The 17,500-nt window shown below is 35.7% G+C and overlaps 1 protein-coding gene across 1 annotated transcript in view; it reads left to right on the top strand.

Annotated features, from left to right (window-relative positions):
* The first annotated feature begins 2,490 nt into the window (after nucleotides 1–2,490).
* The window catches only part of LOC125034886 (glutamate receptor 3-like), a 30,383-nt gene continuing 15,373 nt past the window's right edge, over nucleotides 2,491–17,500 (top strand). Inside the window, exons 1-7 of the mRNA XM_047626934.1 lie at nucleotides 2,491–2,549; nucleotides 6,744–6,796; nucleotides 7,687–7,878; nucleotides 13,313–13,372; nucleotides 16,052–16,192; nucleotides 16,754–16,844; nucleotides 17,450–17,500. The exon at nucleotides 17,450–17,500 is cut by the window's right edge and continues 44 nt beyond it. Of these exons, the coding sequence (XP_047482890.1) occupies nucleotides 2,491–2,549; nucleotides 6,744–6,796; nucleotides 7,687–7,878; nucleotides 13,313–13,372; nucleotides 16,052–16,192; nucleotides 16,754–16,844; nucleotides 17,450–17,500 (647 nt within the window). The remainder of the gene's footprint in view (nucleotides 2,550–6,743; nucleotides 6,797–7,686; nucleotides 7,879–13,312; nucleotides 13,373–16,051; nucleotides 16,193–16,753; nucleotides 16,845–17,449) is intronic.

Genomic DNA, 17,500 nt, shown 5'->3' with positions numbered 1-17,500 from the left:
GACAATAATGACTTTGAGAAACGTGCCACAAAATTTCTTCGCACGATCGAAAAATTATTGTATAAGAATCCAATTTTAAACCTTCCATTTACCTACGTAAATTTTAAAAAAATGTTATGATATAGAACCCAAAATAAGAAATTAAATGTTAGTGGATTTTCCTCTTACTGTTGAAAAAAAAAAAAAAAAAACACTAGAAAAGCACAATAAAGTAAACAAGAAGAAAAGAAGGAAGAAGAAAAAGAAGAGGAGAAAGTCGAAGGAACGGTAGGAAAGGAAGAATAAAAAAACAGAAGAAGAGGAAGACGAAGAAGGAGAAGAAAACACAAAATAAGAGGGAGAAGAAATGGCAAAAGAGCAAAACAGAAGCAGAAAAGGTGAAAGAGGAAACGGAAAAAAAGAAGAAAGGAAAGCAGAAAATAAAAAGAACATAACAGAAAAAAGGTTAAAAAAAAAAAAAAAAAAAAAAAAAGGGAAGAAAATATAATAAAAATGAAGAACAAGACAAATAAATAGACAATAAGCAGTTAATCAGAAATCCATATGCGATTTTAGGAGGATGCCTTCAAGTAAAAACTTTATAAAACTACAAAAAAAGAAAATTACCTCCGTTACCCCTCGTAGACATCGTAAGTTACTGTTATCAATAAAATCAACATCAACAAAAAATCAACAAATCAATCAACACAAAATCAACAAATCAATCAACAAAAACTCGGTATAAATCGTATTTTTTTTTTTTTTTTTTTTTTTTTTTTTTTTTTTTTTTTTTTTTTTTTTACATATTCAGGAATACAACGCAAGACGAAGAAAAGGGGAAAATAATAAAGAAAGGAGAATAAAATATGAAGAATAAATGAAGAAATGGAAACAGAGGAAGAAAAGAAGATGAGGAAAGGGGGGAAGGGGAGAAGGAGGAGAAAAAGGAGAAAGGGGAAAAGAAGAAAAAGAGTGAAAAGGAAAGGGAGAAGAAGACGAAAACAAACGAAAAAAAAAGAAAGAAAGGGCAATGGAAGGAGAAGAAATAAGTAAAACAGAAGACGAAGAAGAAAGTGAGTAACAGGAGCAGAAGAAGAAGAAGATGAAAAAGAGGGCGTAGAGAAACAGGAGAAGAAGGCGATGAAAAGCAGAGGAAGAAGAAGAACAAGAAGGAGGAGAAGAACAAGAAGAAGAAAAAGAAGAAGAAGAAACAGAAGAACAAGAACAAGAAAAAGAAGAAGAAGAAGCAGAAAAAAACTCAAAAAAACACTAACCTCCACCACCTGTACAATTATCTTCACCATAAATCTTATTCTGATGGAGGTGTGTAAGAAAAAAACGGAGACAAGAAACGGCCAGTAAATTTAAGGAGAGACAGAATAATTGCCTTCTTCATATTAGACAGTGTTAACAGAAGAATTGGGAGTCTTTTTTCACATCTCTCTGTCTCTCTCTCTCTTTTCACTCTCTCTCTTCTCTCTCTCTCTCTCTCTCTCTATCTCCCTCTCTCTCTCTCTCTATCTCTCTCTCTATCTATCTATCTATCTATCTATCTCTCTATCTTTTCACTCTCTCTCTTCCCTCTGTCTCTCTCTTTTCACTCTCTCCCTTCTCTCTCTCTCTTTTTTTTTTTACTATCACGCTTCTCTCTGTGTCTATTTTTGATTCTCTCCCTTCTCTCTCTCTCTCTCTTTTCACTCTGTCTCTCTCTTCTAGTAGTAATAGTGGTAACAGTAATAGTAGTAGCAACAGCAGTAGTAATAGTAGTAATACAATTATCATTTTAATACTATTATCGTTGTTGCTATTACTATTGTCATTAATATTCATCCCTCCCTCGCTTCGCCAGTCAGACTCCCGCTACAAAAACTAATCTCAAACGGGTTGTTTATCAAGTCTCCTCTGTCGACGCCATGTGACAGTTCACTGATCAAGAAAACTGGAATTTTCTCGATTATCATCAGTTGTCATCATCTCAGGCTTGATACCACGAATATTACTGTGCACTTATTATACATACCTACATGTACACGCACATACAAACACAAGTATGTGTGTGTGCGTGCGTGCGCGCGCGCGCGCGAGAGAGAGAGAGAGAGAGAGAGAGAGAGAGAGAGAGAGAGAGAGAGAGAGAGAGAGAGAGAGAGAGAGAGAGAGATAGAGAGACAGAGAGATAGAGAGAGAGGGAGAGAGAGAGAGAGAGAGAGAGAGAGAGAGAGAGAGAGAGAGAGAGAGAGAGAGAGAGAGAGAGAGAGAGAGAGAGTGTGTGTGTGTGTGTGTGTGTGTGTGTGTGTGTGTGTTTGTGTGTGCGTGTAGGTGGGTGGGTGCATTAACATCTGCATCGATCCAACCGCCAACATTCAACCTCTCATAGGGAGAGAAGTAAACAAAGTATCTGAAAACTGACTGAAACCCAGTGACGCCCCTTCAGCAGTCGCCATGGTAACACGCAACCACCTTTTTACTCGCCTTATTGTTCGAAATGCCGTCAGCTGATTCTCAAGGCCAGACATGTCCCGAACAAGTTTCCGCTCTAGACTGGTTCCCACGAGCATCCGGTCGGGAATAAGGCAAGAAACAGAATGAAGGAATGTGTATAAATAGCGGCAATAGGAAAAGAAAAATGTTGCATGTATGATTGTCGTTTTATTTTTTTTTTATTTTTTTGCGATTATTGTCTGTTTATCAATCAATGTATCTGTTTATCTATCTATATTTCTATTTATCTATTTATTTATCTATCTATCTACCGATATTATCATCATCATCATCATTCTAATCATTATCATTTTTATTATTTCCACCAACAGAAAAAAATAATTATCATTATCATTATTATAATTACCAATTACATATAATCATAATGATACTGACAGCCCCAACGATAATACATGACGAACGATAAAAAGCAGATGAAGACAATAAATTACAGAAAGCAATCTTTGCTGGAACGGTAAAGTGAGTATTTTTGCGTCCCTTGAGCTGTGCGTAAAAGGCGATGTCAGGAGAGCTTACCAAGGACACCGGCAGCTGGAATCTGTGTTATTTGCTTACACCATCACTCCTGACCCTTCTCCTCGCCTCTACGCCCTCCTCTCTCCTCTTCCCCTCCTTTTCTCATTGTCCCTGTCACTCTTTCCTTTCCCTTTGCTTTCATTTTTTTTTTCTTTTTATCTTTTCGTGTTCTTTAGTATCTCTAATATCGTTCTAACCCCTTTTTTCTCTTCCTTGGCCCCCTTGCCTCCATTTCCCCCCGTCCATTTTCAATACCTCAGCACTTCACCTCCATTTCCCTCACTTTTCTTCTCCCTCTATATCCCTCAGAGACTCTTTTTCTCCCTATCGCTCTTCCCTTTTCTTTCTCTTCTTTATTCTCGATTCCCTTGCCTCCTACCTCCATTTACCCTTTCTCCCTCCTACCCTACCTCCATTTCCCCCGATGCTCTCCATCTCTTGTATCCCCATGTCATATCAATACATTTTTAGTTAATTGATTTATCTGTTATAGATTTATATAGAATTAAATTATGCAGATAGAATACACTTTTTGTATTGTATTAATGGTTATATTAAATCTAATAATTCAGCCACTTGAGAGACTATTTATAATTTTATAGTAATCATACACACGTATCCCTCGTAGGATGAATTAATACTATGATCAAGAAATTTATATTCTTTCTTTATTTTCTTCTTTTCCTTCAGCTTCTCCTTTTTTCTTTTCTTTTTTCCTTTTCTTTGTTATCTTCAGTTTTATCAATAAAAAAAAAAATATCGTTGCTATCATCATCATTTCGACACCATTTTCATCCTTTTTTCAGTCATTTTTCAAATATTCTTCGCCATCCTCAGCATCTTCATTTCCTTCAGTATCTTCATCATTTCCTGAATATCATCATCGAAAGTTGCTTCATCACCATTTTCTTCTCCATCGTCATCGTCATCACCGCCATCACCATCATCATCATCATCACCACCATAACCACCACCATTGCCTTATCTACACTCACCCATTCCAATGCTCTTTTTTCCTCTTATCAATTACCCCGCTCTGCTTACTCATAATCACTTGACAGCATTTCACCTGAAGGATTTCGTGCATGACGTTGCAGCATGAGTCACTCTCACGCTGAATGACGCGGGGAGGTGAGGGGGGTCAATGGGGGGTTAATGGGGGGGGGGGGGGGAGCGGGAGGGGGGTCTAAGTTTGTCGGATGTTTGCTCAAGTCAGATTCATTTGTTGTTGTTGTTGATTTTGTTGTTTCTTTTGCTGGAGTCGCTGTTGTATTTGTTGGTATTTTCATTGTTGCTGTTGTATTTGTTGTATTGTTATTGTTGTTTCGGTTGTTGTTATTGTTGTTGTTGGCGTTGTTATCGCAAGTGTAGTATTTACAACCAAATTGAAAATGAATTAACTGTAGCGGTAGAATTTTAACGACATCACAGAATTCGTAAATCCTGAATGGTGATTTAAGAAACTGCTGAGTCATCATACAACAGGAGAAGCTTGTCTGAAGGAAAATCAACATCAATAAGACCACTATATTATAAGTTCATATGAAAAATATCGACTTTACAGATACTTGATAAATGTCGGAGAAAGATAATGTGTTACCCATAAATTGGTTGAATTCCAAGTATTAAATACATCGCATATTTTTCTATTCAACATAAACCTGAAAATATATAACATATAAAAAATATGAAACATCTGCAAAGTGGGCAAGGAAAAAAAACGAAACGTAGACTGCAAACACGAAAGAAAAAATAAGTGAAAAATAAATCATAACACTTTATTTCGTTTAGATAAACCACTAAACCAAACACGTAGATAGACAAAGAGAGAGAGAGAAAGAGAGAGAGAGAGAGAGAGAGAGAGAGAGAGAAGAGAGAGAGAGAGAGAGAGAGAGAGAGAGAGAGAGAGAGAGAGAGAGAAAACACGACTTTAGATATTATGAGAGAAAGGCTCGTGACGTCATAGAAGCCCGACGTTTCAAAAGTCTACGGGATAAAACACCATAATTCAGTGAAGATTTTTTTAAAGGAAAGGAGGATGGAAGGGAGGGAGGAAGGAAGGAAAGGAGATGGAAAAGGGAAGGAAGGAAGGGAGGAAGGAAAGGGGAGAGAGGTAGGGAGGGAGAGAAGGAGGGAAAGGGAAGGGAGGAAGGGAGAGAAGGAGAAGGGCAAGGGAAGGGAGGGAAGGTGGAAGGATAGAGGGAAGGAGAAGGGAAAGGGAAGGGAAGGAAGAGGGAAAGGGAAGAGAGGAAGGGAGGTAAGGAGGAGGGAAAGGGAAGAGAGGAAGGGAGGAAAGGAGCATGAAAAGGGAAGGGAGAGATGGAGGGAAGGGGAAGGGAGGAAGGGAGAGAAGGAGGAGGGCAAGGGAAGGGAGGGAAGGAGGAGAAAGAGAGGGAAGAGGAAGGGAGGAAGGAAAAAGGGAAGAAAGGGAGAAAGAGGGATTGAATAGGGAGACAAAGCTGTATTAATTTCATGTTGATTATTAAAGTCAGTTTCACAAACTACATAAATCATTGCCGTTTTCATTAATCACAATGACAGAAATTGTTTCAATAAAAGTAATAACAGTGAAGATTAAACATGAGTATAAAAAAAAATGCCTTTTCACAAAATAGTTCTACTTCCGAGAAATGACTAAGCAGATTACAGAATATTTCGTGACGAGGGAGAACATTTTTGCATTTTGAAGGACAGTCTGAGCTGCCATATATTTATATATATTTTTTATCAGTTATTATATTAATATTACTGGGTTTCTGGCGCCATTTTTTTTTCTTTTTTCTTTTTTACGTTGAGTTGAAATTCTTCTGCTTCTCTCTCATCGTTTGTTCCTTTCCTACTTTACTGTCTGTTTCTTTCTCCTTGTTATCTTCCCTCGTTTCCTCTTGTCTTCCCTCTCTCCCTCCTTTCTCCTTTCCTTTATTTACTTCTCTGTTACCTCCTTCCTCCCCCTCCCCTTTCCTCCCGTTCTTTATTTCACCCTTTCTTTCACCCTTTTCTCCATTCTCCTCTTCTTTTTATCCTCCTTCTAATTATTTCTCCCTCCTTTGCTCTATATTCCCCCTTTCCCCCTCTCCTCCTCCTTCCTTTCTCCCTACCCCCCCCCCCCCCCCCTTCTTTTCTCCCCTTCTCTTTCAATCTCTCTTTACATCCAGACTTCTTAAGACGATACAAAAAAAAAAAAAAAAATGAGAATGTATAACTTTTCGATCAATCTTCGTTATCATCCGTAATTATTATTATGTCTAAAGATCACACTAAATCGGTTTACATTTATATTTCTCACTCTGTTCATTCTCTGTTCATTTTCTCTGGTTCATTTTCTCTGTTTATTTTCTGTTTATTTATTCTATCTTTGTATATTCTCTGTTTGTTTATTCTCTGTTCATTCTCTGTTCATTTTCTCTGTTTATTTTCTGTTTATTTATTCTCTGTTTGTATATTCTCTGTTTGTTTATTCTCTGTTCATTCTCTGTTCATTTTCTCTGTTAATTATCTGTTCATTCTCTGTTAACTCCCTGTTCATTTTCTGTTTATTTTCTATTCATTTTTTCTGTTCATTCTCTGTTTCTTCTCTGCTCATTCTTTGTTCATTCTGTTTCTTTTCTGTTCATTTCTCTGTTCATTCTCTGTTCACTCTCTGTTTCTTTTCTGTTTATTCTCTGTTTCTTCTCTGTTCCCTTTTCATCCATTTTCTCTGTTCATTCTGTATTCATTCTCTGTTCATATCTTTTGTATATTTGTCACAGCAAACTTGGTTCACTCACTGAGATTCACGCGGCAAACACACCATCAGCTTGCGGTAAATGCTAATCAAATCTAAAAATTAAATGTATAGTATTTCGATGTGTTTCATATTCCCATACGACTATGAAAAAAAAAAAAAAGTAAAAAAAATCATTTCGTAGATAAGAAATGAATTTCACCGCTCAATACATAACATAAGCATGAGTGGACTGAAGAATGAACACGTACAGTATATGCCAAAGGAGAAAGCTTATGTTATTATATATCATCCTTCTTATGATGATGATTATGATAACACTTATAATAAAAACAGTAGTAAGGTAATGATAAAAGGTGATGATGATGATGAAGATTGTGATGGCAACGACAGCCAATCACAATAAGAGTAGTAGTTCTAGTAATAGTAATGATAATGATAGTGACAATAACAATAACAATAATAATAATGATAATGTAATGATAATAATGATGGTGATGATGATAATAATAAGAATAATGATAATGATAATAATGACTAATAAAAAATGTTATTATTACTATTAGTAGTAGTAGTAGATTATTATTATGATAATCATAATAATAATCATGATAATCACAATGACAAAAAAATAATGATAACAATAATAATAATCATGATAATCACAATGACAAAAAAATTATAATAACAATAATAATAATAATGATAATAATAATAACATTAATAATAATGATAATAATAATAATAATAATAATAACAATAACAACAACAATCATCATCACCAACATCATCATCATCATCATCATCATCATCATCATCATCATCATCCTCATCATCCTCATCATACTCATCCTCCTCATCATCATCATCATCACCATCACCATCACCACAATAATAACAATAATAACAATATCTCCTGAACACAACACAAAACCAAAACACAAGGCTCGCGGATCAATCCTATACAGAAGATATTAGGGGCGCCCGGCCTGGCCTTGAGAACCTTGCATGGATATCGTCAATGGAGCCAGTCACAGCTCTATTTTCGAAACCATCTTATTACTTTCAAGGACTCGAGAGGACGAGAGGCACAAATAATGCATTTACGTCAATGGCGCGTATCGTCGTCATTGCAAAGAGAGTGCAGAGTGGGACTCGTGGTGACTGAGTTGTAAAGGGGAAAAAGGATTTGGTTGGTTATGTTTGTGTATATGGATAGATAGAAAGATAGATAGATAGAAAGATAGATAGATAGATAGATAGACAGATGTGTGTATATATTTATGTATATTGTTTTATGTATATGTATATATCTATCTATTCATATCTATACATCTATATTATATATATACACATATATATACATACATATATATATATATATATATATATATATATATATATTTATGTCTACATATATATTTATATCTATACATCTACATTATGTATACATAATATATATATACATATATATATACATACATATATATATGTATGTTTATTTATATATATACGTCTATATTATTTATACATATATATGTATATGTATGTGTGTGTGTGTGTTTGTGTGTGTGTATGTGTGTGTGTGTGTGTTTGTGTGTGTGTATGTGTGTGTGTGTGTGTGTGTGTGTGTGTGTGTGTGTGTGCGTATGTGTGTGTATGTGTGTGTGTGTGTGTGTGTGTGCATATATATATATACATATATATATGATATATATATATATATATATATATATGTGTATATACATGTACATATATATATATATGTGTGTGTGTGTGTGTGTGTGTGTGTGTGTGTATCTGTGTGTGTGTATGTGTATGTGTGTGTATGTGTGTATGTGTGAGAGTGTGTGTGTGTGTGTGTGTGTATGTGTGTGTGTGTGTCTGTGTGTGTTTGTGTGTGTTTATATATATATATATGTATATATATATATATATATATATATATATGTACATATATATGTATGTATATATGTGCATATATATACATATATATGTATGTATGTGTATATATATATATATGTATATATATATATATATATGTGTGTGTGTGTGTGTGTGGGTGTGCATTTTTTATTTTTATACAAATGTGTGTGTGTGTATGCGTGTGTGTTTGGGCGCTTGTTCGTGTCTTGCCTAACCCATTCAGCAAAACGCCTGATAACCTAACGCCACTCTGAGTCACAGGAGACCCTTTCACGTCAAACTTTTCCCGAGATCTTCAAGTCTCATCCCTTTTCTAGTGATCAACTTTAAGAAATAAAAAAAAAATCCTTTGCTTCGATCTGCTTCTGATCATAATGGTATGCTAAATCTTCCATCGAAGAACGACATGACGCAAGAAGTTGTTATGGAAATCGCTCGCAAGGAAGAATGCGGGAAATCTTGATATCGATTGTTCGCCAGAATCAATAATGTAATCTTTTTTTATTGAGAATCAAGCCTGAATACTCGGATAATTCAATTTATATATATATATATATTAACAAACTTATCTAAAGACTATATAATTGTAAAGTTGCTGACGTCATTTCCCGTGATAACAGATTATTCCATTCCATTCCATTGCAAAATAACAATGATATTTCTTATAAGCCAAATCAAATAGAATAAACTTGCAACAATAGAACCTAAATTAATTCTGACTAAGAGATAATACGAAACCTAAACGTGCATACTCATTCTAACCTCTTTATAATGACCTTTTTATATCAGGAAGGAAATATATCGGTACATTATAAACAAGGAAATTATTCACTCGATGAATAAATAAATTCGACAAAGTAGATAAATGCGTCTAGATATATATATATATAAAAAAAAAAAAAACGTATTATCCTTAGAATCATTATAGTGAATTGTAAACGGATCAGAAATACGTCCTTATATATCCTTTATACGTTTAAATCAGTTAAATCAATTACACAAATATACGGTATAAATTGATATCCAATGATGTATATGTGTTTGTCTGTGTCTTTAATGTACTGTATTTTAACTTTCTTCATTGTATATGCTAGAAGTGATAGCAGCTTCATGAATTAATATCTGGTCTTACTCGAACTTATAAACCAGTTCTATTCAGTGAAAAGATTCTGGTGAGTGTTGAGGCAACGGCAATAAGAGGAATTACTGGTATGTTCAGAGTTATAATTAAGGTCATAATTAAGTTTCAGGCATGGTAATTAACCCAATCGCCAAGTTTGGCAAGAATACATGCCATACCCAATGTGATGAAAGTTTATTTATTGTAATTACACATGGATGGCTCAACAAGTGCTTAGTCACCAAGGAGTCGGTTATTATTAGTACCTCACCTGTTTACCCTTTTCTTCGACTTTTGGAAAGGGTCTTTTGCATTATTCCAATGCCTTAAATGTTATCGAGATTTTAATAACAATTCAATAATCATAACATCAATAACAATAATAACAGGACCGATGTCAACTGTATTAAAAAAGAAAAACACATTTTCCTGCCAATTCAAGGAATGGGGAAATCAGGATCGGTCACTAGGGCTACTGATAGACTCCTTGCCGGCTGAGCACATGTGGAGGCATCTGCATGTAACAACATTTACAAAGACCTACATGGGATTGAAAATATATCCGAGGCGGTTGGTTAATTCAGGTCTTTACTCGCAATGCAGATCATGGTCGATGTGTCGTTTTTTTTATGTCAGTTCATTTCATTCTTTTTTCATTTACTTACGCGTTTGTTTATCTGTTAATCTCTCTGTTTTTTTTTTGTTTTTGTTTTTTTCGTTCTCCATGTATTAATTTCATTTTTTTCGTCAAGAACATAGTCAACAGTCATTATTAAAATGAGCTATCAGTATAACTTTGTAATGATTTGAAATTCATAAGCAAAAGAACTATTTAAAAAGTGCATAACAGTCGAGGTCATAAAAAAAACAAAAAAAAAAAAACTGTTTATTCTTCAAACAAAAAAATATAAACGTCCACAAAGACAAACACACGCACACACATTCACACACACACACACACACAGACACACACATACATACACAAACACACACACACACCATTATTGAATTGTGCAAAAAATAGCAATAAGGAAAGCGACAAGAAATCGTAAAATAATACAGAGAAAATTATAATAAAAAATGATTAAATACAAATAATCATTCTGTTAAACCATGCTTGAAGAACATATGCAACTTGTTAATAAAAACAATATGACATAAGGCAGTAACAGTTAACCATATTAGCTAGAGTTTAACAATTAAGTTAGATTATAATGGAATAACTTGCTGCATTCTCCCATCTCCCCGTCTTTAATGTATACCTTCATACTATAAGAATACACAATTATAGTTGTTTTTTTTCCCTTAAAGCATCCTTATCAATTGGAAATAATGGTGATTCTTTTCTTCAGAAACTTGAAAAATAAATTCTTACCATCATAATTAATTAATGAAATAGGTAAAATAAACACTCCCTCATTTTTCTGACATGTTTTCAGTCATCAACTCATTAATATAAGTTGTGGAAAAGCTTCGTTGCGAAATCCATGCGGCTCCGTCAGTTGTCCGAGGAAAAAGCGCGGGAACTTCCCCGGCTGCGCTTGCCTCGCGTCGCTTGTTTCCTATTGCAAGCGGAATTTAAAGGAGGATCAATTAAGATGAAATTGATGTGTAATTAAGGTGAAACGAAGATAATAAATGGTGAAAACTATAGAGAATTTGATAAAATTATATAATACTGGTGAAAGATGTAGGTAAATGTTAATAAAAGGACCGCACGCGTCAGAGACAAAGGCCTGAACTCCTGCCAACAATCCGAGCCAAGAATCGTAATTTAAATGATAAAGAAAGTAGAAAAATGAAAACCCCGAGCCAAGAATCGTAATTTAAATGATAAAGAAAGTAGAAAAATGAAAAACCCGAGCCAAGAATCGTAATTTAAATGATAGAGAAAGCAGTAGATTCGAATCGGCGTTACGGGCTCGAACGAATAAACAAGCATATTCTAAACTCACGATTTACAAGACCACTGACCTCCTCCTCCCCCCCCCCCCCCACCTCTTGATCGCTGTGTTTCCCCAATTGACCCTGGACCCCCTTCCGATCGCCCTACTTGCCCCCTTCCGATCGCCCTAACCTAACCTAACCTACCAACCTACCTACCTACCTACCTACCTACCTACCTACCTACCTACCTACCTACCTACCTACCTACCTACCTACCTACCTACCTACCTACCTACCTACCTACCTACCTACCTACCTAACCCAACCCGACACAACCCAACCCAACCGATCGCCGTATTTCCCTGTCGGGGGCTCCGCCCGCCGAGAACTTAGTAAACAATGTCACGTATGGACTTAACCGCGTCAACGCCCAGTGGACTTGGCCGCAGCGCGGCATTCACCGCGATACATTTTCGTCGTTTAACTGGAATCAGTGGGCTTCTGTAAATTAATTTTGATATCAGTCAATGTAGTTTTTCATTGCCTACAACGCTGTGATCTTAAATTTTCATCTAGTCGGTGCGGTCCTTTTGCATACTTTAACCAAGATGTAAATGAAAGGATTCAGCGAATACGAATATATATTTGTGATTTATGTCGATATGAACATGGTATAAACGGTACTCTTTCATGAAATATAATACACACAATCTCCCCTCCCACTTCTTCTCAAGTACGTGTTTTTTTATAATACAATAATACATTACGAGGGTCGACAATCAACAAAACCCACACATAAAATATGCAAAACAAAATAAATTTGATCTGAGCGAAATCGGCGGTTCCTCGGCTCGCCTCGCCCTCTCAATCGCTCGTCTCCCTGCCTTCCTCTTGCACTTCATTGCATATGCATTGGATGTATGTGTCGCGCGTGCCTCGATGCTTATCAAATATGTAGATTGATATACATCCAAGAACCCTTATTCTTGAAGCGCTGTTTTCATTTTTCAAAGTATATAAATGATGTCGGTGATGCGTCTGCTGGTATTGTGTCTTCGGCCGGAGGAGTGATCGGTCGCCGAGAGCTGGTGGGGCACGAATCCATTATTTCATTACAATCTGCGTCTGGAGGGTCTTAGGGGTAAGTTGTATGTATGAGAGAGCGAGAAAGAGACCGACAGATAGACGAAAAGAGACAGGCCGACAAACGGTAAGTGCGTGAGAGACAGAACTGGGTAAATGCGAGAGAGAGAGAGAGAGAGAGAGAGAGAGAGAGAGAGAGAGAGAGAGAAACAGACAGACAGACAAAGACAGAAAGAACGAAAGAGACGGACTGATAAACGGTGAGATGATGGTACAGGGCGTAACTCATTCTAATATATATGTAAGTATATGTGTGCATTGGACACGAATGCACTTATGAACGAATAAATGGACGATGAAAATCTGAATTCATGAAATCAACAAATAGTAAACAAATAAATGAATACATCTCCACAAACACCAAAAGAGAAACACTAAAACAAGCACCAAAACACACTTAAGAACAAACAAACAGACAAATAAGTAAAACCAAACTCAAAATATTCTTAGAAGAAATTCCTCAATAGCATTTAGTAACCACAGGAAACATCTTTGAAAGTTGGCCTCTCTGTCTTCAGCTTTCCAGTGGCCGGTGATGTCGGGACCAGCTGTAAGCATCCTCGTGGTCGCCCTCTTGGGTAAGGCTTAATTGCATTCGAGGATTGTGAAGTGACTGGTGAATATTTCTGCTAAATTGTAAGTCTGTACGTGCGTGTGCGTGTGTGTTTTCTCTCATTTTCGTTTTCTTTTCTTCTTCTTTCTTTTTCTTTTTTTCGTTTTTTTTTTCTCTTTCTATTTCTTCTTTCTTTTTTTGTTTTATTTTGTCCTTCTTCTTCTCTTTCTTCTTTCGTTTTTTCCGTTCTTTTCTTTTCTTTTTCATTGTCTTTTTAATTATCTTACTCCTTCTTCTTCTACTACTATTACTACTTCTCCTCCTCCTCCTTCTCCTTTTTCTTCATTTTTTCTTCTTCTTTTCTTCTTCCTCTTCTTCTTCTTTTTCTCCTTCTCCTCCTCCTCCTTCTCCTTTTTCTTCATCTTTTCTTCTTCCTTTCTTCTTCCTCTTCTTCTTCTTCTTCTTCTCCTTCTCCTCCTCCTCCTCCTCCTTCTACCTTATTACTGCAGTTGTTGACGGTTTTGTAATTACAAAGTTTCTAAGTTGTTGCATGACTATCCACCATTCATTTTTTAAACAGCTTTTTTCTTCATCTTCTTCTCCTTCTTCTTCTTCTTCTTCTTCTTCAAAATATCGATATTCGAAATTTCACTCCAGACAATTTCTCCAGAATAACATTGACACATTCGTCTCACAATGTCAGCTATGCTCACCTAAGTTGGGAAATTACAAGTAAGAGAGAGTATAACATCCGTCAAACACATTCCTAAAGCAACCATAATCCTTGACTCAAGGTCCTGCAAGGTGAAGGTTACAATACTCAATTACAGTCACCACGTGTTATGTCTGGAGAGGGAAAAAGAAAGAAAAAGAATAAAATAAAAAGAAAAGAAAAAAAATTGTATATACACCTTGTTGTGAAAATAACATCTTAGGTTTTAAATGTGGTTTGATATTGCTGGTGAAGGTAATGTTGGGAGTTGTAAATCTCGCTGTAAATGTTGGTGAAGATAACGTTCATGGTTGTAGAATGTGGTTGAGTACTGTTGTCGAAAATATACTGAGGGTTATAAATGTAACTATAGATAAGGCAGTTGCTGAAAATAACTTTGTACATTGAAAATATAGCAAAATTTTGAATGATGTAAACTAAGAGGCCGTTAGTGTAAATAACCCTGGGCGCTGTAAATATGGCTGAATGCAGAATGTTGTGTGTGGTTCAAATTAAGAGGCAGTTGACATAAATGGAAGGGAGCCTGTAAGCTTATTATCACGTGAATGAGACTGAATACGGAGTGGTTTGTTTATAACAATACACTGTCGCGTATGTGCTGTGACCAGATGTGCCTTATGGTAGAGATAGAGTGAGAGAGAGAGAGAGACGAGAGGAGATAAACACATAAATCTTTACATAGAGTAAGAGAGAAATAAACGTAGTTTTTTTTACAGACATAAACAGAAAAAGATAAATAGTGTGTGTGTTTGTTCGTGTGTGTGTGTGTGTGTGTGTGTGTGTGTGTGTGTGTTTGTTCGTGTGTTCGAGCGGGCGTGTGTGGGTAGGTGTTTGGATATGATGCCATAAACACTGGTTTCCTGGACAGGAAGAACTACGACACAAAAGATTTTTTCTCCAAACTCTTACTTGCATTTATTCATTTATTCATCATGGCTGCAACCCCGCATAAGGCAGCGCGAGGTTAAGCCATTTCAGAGGTTAAAAGGCGAATGGAAATTGCATAATCTGGGAAACTACCTATCTTCATGGAATAGCAATAGCGAATATATTGCAAAAGAGCTCTGATCGACGTCCGCCCACCAAAAAATGCATAAATGTATACAGATTAATAGATCAGGCCGGGATATCGAGTATATTATATTCAATGGGAAAAAAAATAGTTGCACGAGTATGCATTGTACATGAATAAGAGAGGATCCGAGGAATAGCACAGAAATAAGTTGTTCACCATAATTAAGACCTATATTCTACCATTGAGATACGGATAGTGTGTGATTAGTGAAAGGGAGTTTGGGGGAAAATGAGAGAGAGAGAGAGACAAAAAAGGGAGAGGGAGAGAGAGAGAGAGAGAGAGAGAGAGAGAGAGAGAGAGAGAGAGAGAGAGAGAAAGAGAGAGAGAGAGAGAGAGAGAGAGAGATAGAGAGAGACAGAGAGAGAAAGAGAGAGATAAAGGGAGGGAGAGGCAGAAAAAGAGAGAGAAAGAGATTTATTGTCTTCATATGGTGGCTGTCTCATTATTTTTTTGTACACACGTTACTCTGTGTGTACTTTTGTTCGTTGAGTTTGTGTTGTTTGGTATAAAAGTAAGATTAATTTTTAGTGAGTCCATTATACCTAGATTAGATTTTTTAAAGTAAAAGTTTAAAAGTAATAACAGTAACAATGATAATGACAATAATAATAATAACAACAATAACAACAATAATAATAATTATAATTATAATAATAATAATAATGATAATAATGATAATAATAATCATAATAATAAAAATAATAATAATAATAATAATAATAATAATAATAATAATAATAATAATAGTAATAATAACGATAATAACAATAATGTTAATAATAATAATAATAATGATATAAATGATTATAAAAATAATACCAATAACTTGATAAACAATAATAGATACTGAACAAAGGAGAAATCCGTAGTTTTACCAACCTCATTTTGCCGTGTAGCCAACCGGTGCCCTTGCCAAGTAAGCGGTGAAAATTACAAGAACCTTGAACAGCAGAGTGAGAAAGTGATAACTCTACGCCTTTTGACATTTGAAAGTGATTTTCAACAGGTCTTGCGTAAAGAAATACTAAGACAAAGAGGTGGGTCGAACGCTGCAAGAATTGGAAATGTTAGTTAACAGGTGCATCCGAGACAATGGGGGGTGAGGGGGGGGGGGGTAATATTAAAAGGGCGAGTTTGTGAGGAATCTTCGTGTCATCGAATATGGCGATCATGAATCTGTACAAAAAGTGGTGTTTACAGACTCCCAGTTCGATATTGTGTGTAAAAATGAAATTCATGTTATATATGTATATATATATATATATATATATATATATATATATATATGTGTGTGTGTGTGTGTCTGTGTGTGTGTGTGTGTGTGTGTGTGTGTGTGTGTGTGTGTGTGTGTGTGTACATATATATATATACATATATATACACACACACACAGAGAAAGTGAGAGAGAGAGAGAGAGAGAGAGAGAGAGAGAGAGAGAGAAAGAGAGTGAGAGGGAGAGAGAGAGAGAGAGAGAGTTATTCACATCCACATGCCTCTGCCCCTTGACCTATACTTTCTCCACATACGTATCAATTACAACATATGAAATGATGCGAAAGGATTTACGCGTCCAGTTTTATCCGCTATTTGTGTCTTAGACGTGGTTGTTCTTGTGCCCGGGGTGCTGGGAGAACAACTGGAGCCGTTTCCTCAGGCGACGCATCTCAACCTCTCCATTTTGCATCGCAGGTGAGCGTTTACACAAAGATGTGTGTGTGTGATATATTTGATATGTGTGTATATATGTATACATATATATATATATGTATATACACACACATTCAGTTCAGTTATATATGTGTATATATATGTATTTGTATATATACATATGTATATGTATATCTATACATATACATATATGAATATATGTATATATATATGTATACATACATACATATATACATATATGTGTGTATATATTTATGTGTATAGCTGCATATATATTTATACAACACACACACGAACGCACACGCACGCACAGACACACACATTACAACTTTCACTCACACACATAAATATGTATATATCTGTATATATGTATATATATGCATATATAAGTGCGTGTGTATGTGTATATATAGTATATATATATATATATGTATATATAAATATGTGTGTGTGTGTGTGTGTGAGTGTCTTGCATATATATGTATATATACTCATATATGTATGATTATAAATATATATACAAACACACACCTACCTACAGCCTATGCATACACATCCATCCAGACATACACACACATACACACTTTCACCAGCAACATATTACAGCGAGTGCCTCCCTCCCCCAGAGAGGAAAGGGATGGCGCTTCCCTCGCTTCTTTCCTTCTTCAAAACATTCC

The sequence above is a fragment of the Penaeus chinensis genome, chromosome 19, assembly GCF_019202785.1.
Source record: "Penaeus chinensis breed Huanghai No. 1 chromosome 19, ASM1920278v2, whole genome shotgun sequence".
In the NCBI taxonomy this organism is placed as follows: Eukaryota; Metazoa; Arthropoda; class Malacostraca; order Decapoda; family Penaeidae; genus Penaeus; species Penaeus chinensis.
Note: the sequence above shows the minus strand (reverse complement) of the source record. Positions and strands in the feature narration are given on the sequence as shown.